Source organism: Populus trichocarpa, chromosome 6 (assembly GCF_000002775.5).
Source record: "Populus trichocarpa isolate Nisqually-1 chromosome 6, P.trichocarpa_v4.1, whole genome shotgun sequence".
Lineage (NCBI taxonomy): Eukaryota > Viridiplantae > Streptophyta > Magnoliopsida > Malpighiales > Salicaceae > Populus > Populus trichocarpa.
In genome coordinates, this window is record NC_037290.2 from 21,743,289 (window position 1) to 21,751,593 (window position 8,305).

Here is an 8,305-nt window from a genome sequence, read left to right on the forward strand (position 1 = left end):
CCGCCTATACACAGTTTTGATGATGATCGATCACAACCTGATGATAGAATTTCTGCACATTTTATGAACATATATTCCAAAGATGATGAAAGATCAACAGGGCAAAATCTTAAACAAGGCTGTCAAAATTATCAAATGAATATATATTCCAAAGACAATGACAGAGGTAATCTAAAGTGCCGAGAGAGAATATAACAACTCCCTAAGTTTAAAATTTCGCAAAAACCTCTAATTGATGGATAGGAAAGAGATTGAAAGATCAACAATACAAACTCTTGACCAAATTTATAACATTAAATGAAAATCACTATCACTGAACATTACAGCTCATTCTTCATCCTCTTCATCTCCATCTCCACCAGCAGCCTTCATGGAAGCAGCCTTCTGGTTCTTTCGCTTCACTCTACCAGGGCGTCCACCGCCAAAGGGGCTCGTGAGTGAGAAATCAATGTGCTTCTGCGAGTCAACTCTCACCATGAAGGATGGAATATTGACCACCTGCCTCCCAACCCTGCAGGGCCAAAATAGATATCAATAACGAGGCAAAGCTTTCAAATCCGGAATCCAACAGTAGCAAGACAAAAGACAATATGCAAAGCCATGATCAGGTAAAAATGATTATAACTACTTTCAAAATAACAAGCAAAAAGAAAATAAAAAGATACTATGAAAAGAAGTAATCGGTTAACAGGATGATTTCTGATCATATTTTTAGAAGAGGATCCCAGTCATAAACACGAGAAAGAGAGTAAAAAAGACAGCAGACCTTAAGCTCTGAAATCACATGACCTTAACATGGATACCAATTCTGATTAAAGGGCAGTCAGGACATTTTATAATAAAGTAAATCACAACATTGGGAAAACAGAGGGAATCGGGAAAATCATAAAGCACAATTTCAACACTAACAACACACATATGTTGCAAATGCATTGCACATTTAAGATAAAATTTATCTAATTCATGAAGAGCATTTTAACTTGCATAGGTTGTATGCCTACATAACATGAAAACATAAGAGAAAGATCCAATTATTTACCTAATGTGCCTCTGTTTGATGAGCACTCTGGCATGGTGGATGGACTTAGCCATACCAGCCTTGAAAACAAGAGTCTGGAGGCGGCGCTCGAGAAAGTTTTCCACGGTGAGAGCCAACACATAATCGAGCTTGTTCTGGCTCTCTTCCAAAAGCCCATACCTATTCATCCTCCTCAAAAGCGCCTCACCCTAAAAAATACGACGCTGGTTCTTCTCGTCAAGGGTGAGAAGCATTGTGGCAGCATTACGAATGCGACTAAAAGCATACTGAACCCTCCAGAGTTCCCTCTTAGCACGGAGCCCATACTCTCCGACAAGCTTCAGCTCGGCATCCAAACATTCCTTCTCATAAGGACGCCTTGGCTTCTTAAAATTTTTCCCATCTATACAAAAAAAAGATAGATTCTTCATGGATTAGTTATATAAAAGATTTTACAACTTCATGAGCACAATGAAAACTCACAAATTCTGGCACATTTTTATATGTACTCACTTTTACTGTTCAACATGAATGTACAGGTCAAGGTGCTACTACTGCTAAATCTCCAAATTCCAAATAAAGTATCATGAATCCTTTTTCAATTTTTTTCTCGATAATTTGTTTTTTAAAAAACATAAAATAAATTACAAAAACTAAATATCTAGAGCTAAATTGCAAATCAAAAGGGGGTAATTGTTTTTGACACTGAAAAGAAAAAAAGACAAAAAAATAAAAGATGAAGAATAGAGGGGTGGGTAGCTTACAGTTTCGGTAAAAGGAGACGTGCACCATGCTTGCTTGTTTAAGGACACCTGCCTATGATCTTAGTTATCAGGGTTCCAGAGGCGATGGAAGATATGAAGAAAGGCAAATCAGTGTTTATATATTTGGGATTTAAATGTAAACCCTAACACTACCTTTAAATATTTGGGGAATTTTTCATGCTCTACGAGCCCTTACAATATTGGACTAACACTCCACGTATTCCGAGCTGGGCTAAGACACCTGAACAACAAACCCATAAGCCGAGTACTTCACCACACCTGAAACAATGAATTTTAAAACCAGAACCATGACCCGTTGTTTTTATTTTTATTTTTTATTTTGCTGAGTTGGCCTAGGTTGTGTGGTGGTAACCCTCTGGTTATTGTCACACCCACCGCCTCTATTATATTCCTAGCAGCTTGCGACTTCTCTATTGTCAAGGCCCTTTTATAAGCCTTAGAAACTGTCCATAAAGATTGAAGGCATAATACCTCTTGTATAGACCGCCTCGTACTATTAAGATACATTACTACTAACTGTTTTTTTGTTTCTACCATATCATTTTGAGCTACTAACTGGTAGAAATTATTAGTGCAATCATTTACAAGCTTTACTCATTGCCTTAGCGTCTGAAGCTTCTAGTATAGGGTTTGAGAATAATCAAAATAAAAGAAGTGCCACCTCGTCTTCTTCTTCATCTTATCCCAATTGCTATTTTTTTTTTTATCTTCCTTGCCTCTCCCACGTTATCTTCAACTATTCCCACTAGAAAGATGTCTGACTTGTGATTTAGCAGAAAGTTTTCCACGGTGAGAGCCAACACATAATCGAGTTTGTTCTGGCTCTCTTCCAAAAGCCCATACCTATTCATCCTACTCAAAAGCGCCTCACCCTAAAAAATACTGCGTTGGTTCTTCTCATCAAGGGTGAGAAGCATTCTGGCAGCATTACGAATACGACTCAGTGCATACTGAACCCTCCAGAGTTCCCTCTTGGCACGGAGCCCATACTCTCCAACAAGCTTCAGCTCGACATCCAAACGTTCCTTCTCATAAGGACGCCTTGGCTTCTTAAAATTTTTCCCATCTATACAAAAAAAAGATAGATTCTTCACGGATTAGTTATATAAAAGATTTTACAACTTCATGGGCACAATGAAAACTCACAAATTCTGGCACATTTTTATCTGTACTCACTTTTATTGTTCAACATGAACATACAAGTCAAGGTGCTACTACTGCTAAATCTCCAAATTCCAAATAAAGTATCATGAATCCTTTTTCAGTTATTTTCTCGATAATTTTTTTAAAAAATAACATAAAATAAATTACAAAAGCTAAATATCTAGAGCTAAATTGCAAATCAAAAGGGGGTAACTGTTTTTGACACTGAAAAGAAAAAAAGACAAAAAAAATGAAAGATGAAGAATAGAGGGGTGGGTAGCTTACAGTTTCGGTAAAAGGAGACGTGCACCATGCTTGCTTGTTCAGGGACACCTGCCTGTGATCTTAGTTATCAGGGTTCCAGAGGTGATGGAAGATATGAAGAGAGGCAAATCGGTGTTTATATATTTGGGATTTAAATGTAAACCCTAACACTACCTTTAAATATTTGGGGAATTTTTCATGCTCTACGAGCCCTTACAATATTGGACTAACACTCCATGTATTCCGAGCTGGGCTAAGAAACCTGAACAACAAACCCATAAGCCGAGTACTTCACCACACCTGAAACAATGAATTTTGAAACCAGAATCATGACCCATTGTTTTTTTTATTTTTTTTATTTTGCTGAGCTGACCTAGGTTGTGTGGTGGTAACCCTCTGGTTATTGTCACACCCACCGCCTCTATTATATTCCTAGCAGCTTGCGACTTCTCTATTGTCACGACCCTTTTATAAGCCTTAGAAACTGTCCATAAAGATTGAAGGCATAATACCTCTTGTATAGACCGCTTCGTACTATTAAGATACATTACTACTAACTTTTTTTTTGTTTCTACCATATCATTTTGAGCTACTAACCGGTAGAAATTATTAGTGCAATCATTTACAAGCTTACTCATTGCCTTGGCGTCTGAAGCTTCTGGTATAGGGTTTGAGAATAATCAAAATAAAGGAAGTGCCACCTCGTCTTCTTCTTCATCTTATCCCAATTGCTATTTTTTTTTATCTTCCTTGCCTCTCCCATGTTATCTTCAACTATTCCCACTAGAAAGATGCCTGACTTGTGATTAATTTAACTCGTATTTGCTTAGGAACGTTTTTATACTAAAAAAATTTTCTCGACTTCATTTAACCAATCTATGAACTTTTTTGCTTATGAAGTCCTAGCAAACTTAAGGATTTAGATGGAAACCTAAAATCTCCAGATTTGACCTCTTCCCTTGCCTTATCTGATTGTGCCCTTTGGTTTCAATACTAGTTAGGGATCTATGGTCACTCTCCTGGGTCTGTTCCCGCTGTTTTTTCTCTTCTAGCCAATGGGTAAATTATGTGATCTATCTCTACATGTCCTCCATGGTGAGCTCTAGAACGTTTCTCTTCTCAAAGGAAGCCTCCTCATCCTCCCCTTGAACACACCCTTCTCCACCATCTCTTCCAACCATGGTTGTTAGTGGAGCATAACAAGCAAATAATTATCCACAAAACTACAACACACATCAAGCGATATAAACCCCGGGATCGTCGGGCTCTAACACTAACTAATGTGGGCGAAAGCTAAGTAGAATAGTGACAACATAAAAGAATTGCTAGAAAAGACACAAAAGATTTAATCGAAGAGGATTGCAAATGTGAACCCTAAATTCACAATTTTATTCTTTGAAAAATAAAATATATATTAGTTGCTTTTTTAAGAGGTTTACAAGACCTTTAAATAGGTTAGGAAAAACCAACCTCCCTTAGAAAACAAACTAAAGTCCAAAAACATTAAGCGAAAGAAAATAGAATTGTCATAAAAAAACAAGAAATCTGAATAAACCTAGGAAAATAGCAAAACTGGCCTCAACAGGGGCACCCAGACCTGAAACTTGATTCCAGAAGATCCAATGGTATGAAAAGAGACACAATGTTTTCTATATGAAAACTGCCTCTAGAATCATTTAGAAAAGTTTGAGCTTGATTTAACGGTCACATCGTGTAATATTTTAGTTTTAAAGTGCTAACTTAACCTGGCGCAATTAGATCTTTTTCCTGGGCATAAACTTGTCCCACTGATCTATAAAAGCATTTATTACTCTGTTAGGCAATTCATATAATCTTTTTAGATTAGATCCTCATCCAATAATATCATATTGTCACCGGAATGCTTAAAGCCAACCGTGTGTGTAAGCCCGACTACATCAAATTGTTTAGAGATGCTTTTAGAAAATCAATTGATGACAATTCATTCATTGTCAAGTTATTGCATATTTGATATCTAAGAGTCTAATTGTGAGTCTTAAATTCAATACTATTTTCTTACCTGTTTTTCAGACAATGGAGAGATTAAGATCTCAAGGCACTGGTATATTTAAGAAGAACCCTGCTGATTAGATGCAAATTTTCAAGCTGTGATGAGCTTTGAGTCTTCCTTTGCTGATTGACACGTAAAATTCAGCACTAATTTTCTGGTGCTTGACCACTGTCATGTAACTTCTGAACACTTCTTTCCTTATTATGAATTCTTTATTAGATCCATCTTGTCCGAAAGCAGATCACTGAAGTTGGATGACCGCTTTTTAGTTCATTGGACACTTCGCTTCTGTGATGTGGTTCTTTAAGATGATGTTTTACAATTTCTCTACATTGTAAAACAAATGGTTTCAGGTCTGATCATATCTAATTCTCTATATTTAACAAGAATCATCTTCACTGTCTGTTGGTTAATTAGTAGTGAATTCCACCTGAAATCAAGAATAGGCTGTTCGAACAGCGCACTGTCGGTTCGCTAATGATTAAGCAACCATGGTCCAAATGTTTTGCAGGACGAGCAATCAAAAGTGAGTGACGTTGTTCTTGGGAAGGAAAAGCCTGGTTAAGCATCAAATCCTGAATGTCAAGAGCTGAAACATTAAATCTTTGTGCTTGAAAACCACTTGGCTGAAGCTTAGAAGCATGCATATCGTCTCGTGGAGCGACATGGCGGTACGTAATGGCGGTTTATGCTGGTGTTACATGTTACCCATGATAAGTCTCTTTCATGTTATCACTTCTTTTTGACACGTTACGATGCAATCAATTCTTGTAATATTGAGGCAATCACTATCACATTTTGGGAAGGAAGCAAATCTTCTTGGTGCTTGTGAAGAAGATGCCTTAGGAAAGGCATTTTCTGAGCTTGGGACTAAATCAGAGGCATTGTCATTTACGCTGCAGGAGGAGGCAAGGCTTTAAATCAATTCGTGCCTTCCGCTTCCAGATCCAGCAATTTGTTTTACGACCGCTGTGTGCGCGTCTCTGCATATCAAGGGGAGTTTGAAGAACCATTGAAAGAGAGATTATGTTCGCGATGTTCAATCTATCAAGGGGAGTGGCTCGCCCCTCTCCTCCCACCTTTTTCCTATATTTTCACCCTTCTTTTTTAAGTGTGTGCGCTCTACATTTGTCGATATCTATTGTGGAAAACCTTGATAATTTCTCAGTTTGAATGATTCAAAACCTATAATAAATTTTTATTTTTGTATCGTTAGTCTAAAAAACACCCTTACCAACCCAGATAGCCTAGCGTAGAACTACCATTGGCTAATTGTTGCTAATTTTCAAAGGAAAAAACATGTAATTGTTGCTAGTATTAGTCTTTTGTTGTTGTAACCTGTGCCTTATTAAAGCAATTGAAGAAAAAACCACAGAAAGATACAAGGCTAAAAAATCAGTTTAGAGAGGGCTAGTGGGCCGTTCCCTACCTCAAAACATCACAAGACTCCTTGTATCGTATCGTGTCCCCTTATCCAATTCCCTTCCCTCCATTATCCCAACTTCTTTTCAATCTCCATTCTGTTAATTTATCTCACTTCTTCATTAACTACTAATGGCCTCTGCAATAACACCATTAATTCTCTTCTCTACTTGTGCCACTTCCCATCTACAACTACTCTCCTCTCCATCTCCTCCACCTTTCCTTCCTCTAACGTCTCTTGCTTCTGCTGCCTGCAAAACCCGTTTCTCTAGGCTGCCTGAACTTCACAGCCACCGGAATATATTACCAGTCCCTAAATCCAACCCTGAAAATGACGGCATCGTAGCTGCTGATAACGACGGAGAAGATGGTGTCTCTTTGGGGACCTTGAAATTGCCTGGCAATACTGATCTTCAGAGATTTGAGAACTTGCTTTTCCAGGTTAATTAAATATACATTACTCTTTACTTTAGTCCACTTCACCTTAGCTATTTTCGTAAATCTGGTTAGCGAATAAAACAATAAAGGAAGATGAAATTTAATGGTGTGAAATGGTGGTTGAATTTTATGTATTTAATTGAGTAATAAATATGTATTTTTTTCTTCTTATGATTCCCATTTTGTTTGAAATGCCAGTGGGCTAACAGTCTTTGCCAAGGAGCGAATCTGCCGCTTCCTATGCCATTAAAGGTTGGTGTTTATTAGTTTTTTACTTCATTTCTTGATTTCTAAGATACAAGTTGACATATGCACCAGCACATTTGGATTTCTAGAAGGGCTAGAATGAACAGGTTAGAGGTCAGCAATGGAATTAAGATCGGAGGTCTATATATTCGCCATTGCTTTTTCCAACCAATTTCAACTTATATATAGCGCATAGGGCCTGGCTTTGGCAGATTATGAAATTTATTGTTAACTGACAACTGGTAATGTTCTTTGTTTTGTATGGATAAAAGACAATTCGATTGTGCTGAACTTGCATGCCGCATGTATCCATTGGACAGATCTACGTGGGGAAAATTTTTAGAATTTCTCCTTACCTGCCTAGACGACTCACGAATTGACCTTATTCCTAACAACCTTGGCCAGCATCCCACGAGAAGATAATCTTGCTGTGTAGATTATACTACTATAATCAAGCTCACTGGATTAGGATCATGTAAATGTTTTCATTTCATTGTCTTGCTCCTAATCTTGCCATTCGTGTGGGATATAATTTGCTTTTACTAGGTTCCTTAGTCAGCAGTACTGTACTTAGATAAAGAATATGAAGATCAAGAAAATGTTTCTCTTAATAGCTTAACGTTATCTAATATAACAGGTAGACAAAATACCAGGTGGAACTAGGCTGGGTTTCATAACAGTTGGAGATGGAAAGACTGAGGTCCTTGTGTACATAGATTGCTTGGTTTTCCCAGCTACAAGTGATTCAGGTCCGATTTTCCGAGCCATAAGAAATGGAACATTAAAAGATGTATCACCTCCTGGTGAGCCCAGAATCATGAGGAGCCTTCTGCAAGCCCTCCAAAAATCGGTTCGAATTGCTACAGTTTGAGTTAGTTTGTTATTTGAGATGTAAATGTATGACACATGCTTGAACTTTTTCTTGTGCAGTGATGAAACTAAGTATTGTTTTTGACAAAA

At 37.6% G+C, this 8,305-nt stretch overlaps 1 protein-coding gene and 1 pseudogene across 1 annotated transcript; one reads left to right on the forward strand and one right to left on the reverse strand.

Annotated features, from left to right (window-relative positions):
* Positions 1 to 109: 109 nt before the first annotated feature.
* Positions 110 to 3,274, reverse strand: LOC18100627 (40S ribosomal protein S9-2-like; annotated as a pseudogene).
* Positions 3,275 to 6,605: 3,331 nt separating this feature from the next.
* On the forward strand, positions 6,606 to 8,305 carry LOC7492245 (uncharacterized). Its single transcript, XM_002308426.4, has 3 exons — positions 6,606 to 7,102; positions 7,298 to 7,351; positions 7,983 to 8,305. The coding sequence occupies exons 1-3, from the start codon at positions 6,794 to 6,796 to the stop codon at positions 8,214 to 8,216; spliced, it is 597 nt and encodes a 198-aa protein (XP_002308462.3). The 5' UTR covers positions 6,606 to 6,793; the 3' UTR covers positions 8,217 to 8,305.

Bases quoted from the DNA above. Each gene is read 5' to 3' on its own strand.
- LOC7492245 (XM_002308426.4), top strand. From the start codon at position 6,794: ATGGCCTCTGCAATAACACCATTAATTCTCTTCTCTACTTGTGCCACT. The intron at 7,103-7,297 runs GTTAATTAAATA...TTGAAATGCCAG, and splicing joins TTGAGAACTTGCTTTTCCAG to TGGGCTAACAGTCTTTGCCA. The intron at 7,352-7,982 runs GTTGGTGTTTAT...CTAATATAACAG, and splicing joins CGCTTCCTATGCCATTAAAG to GTAGACAAAATACCAGGTGG.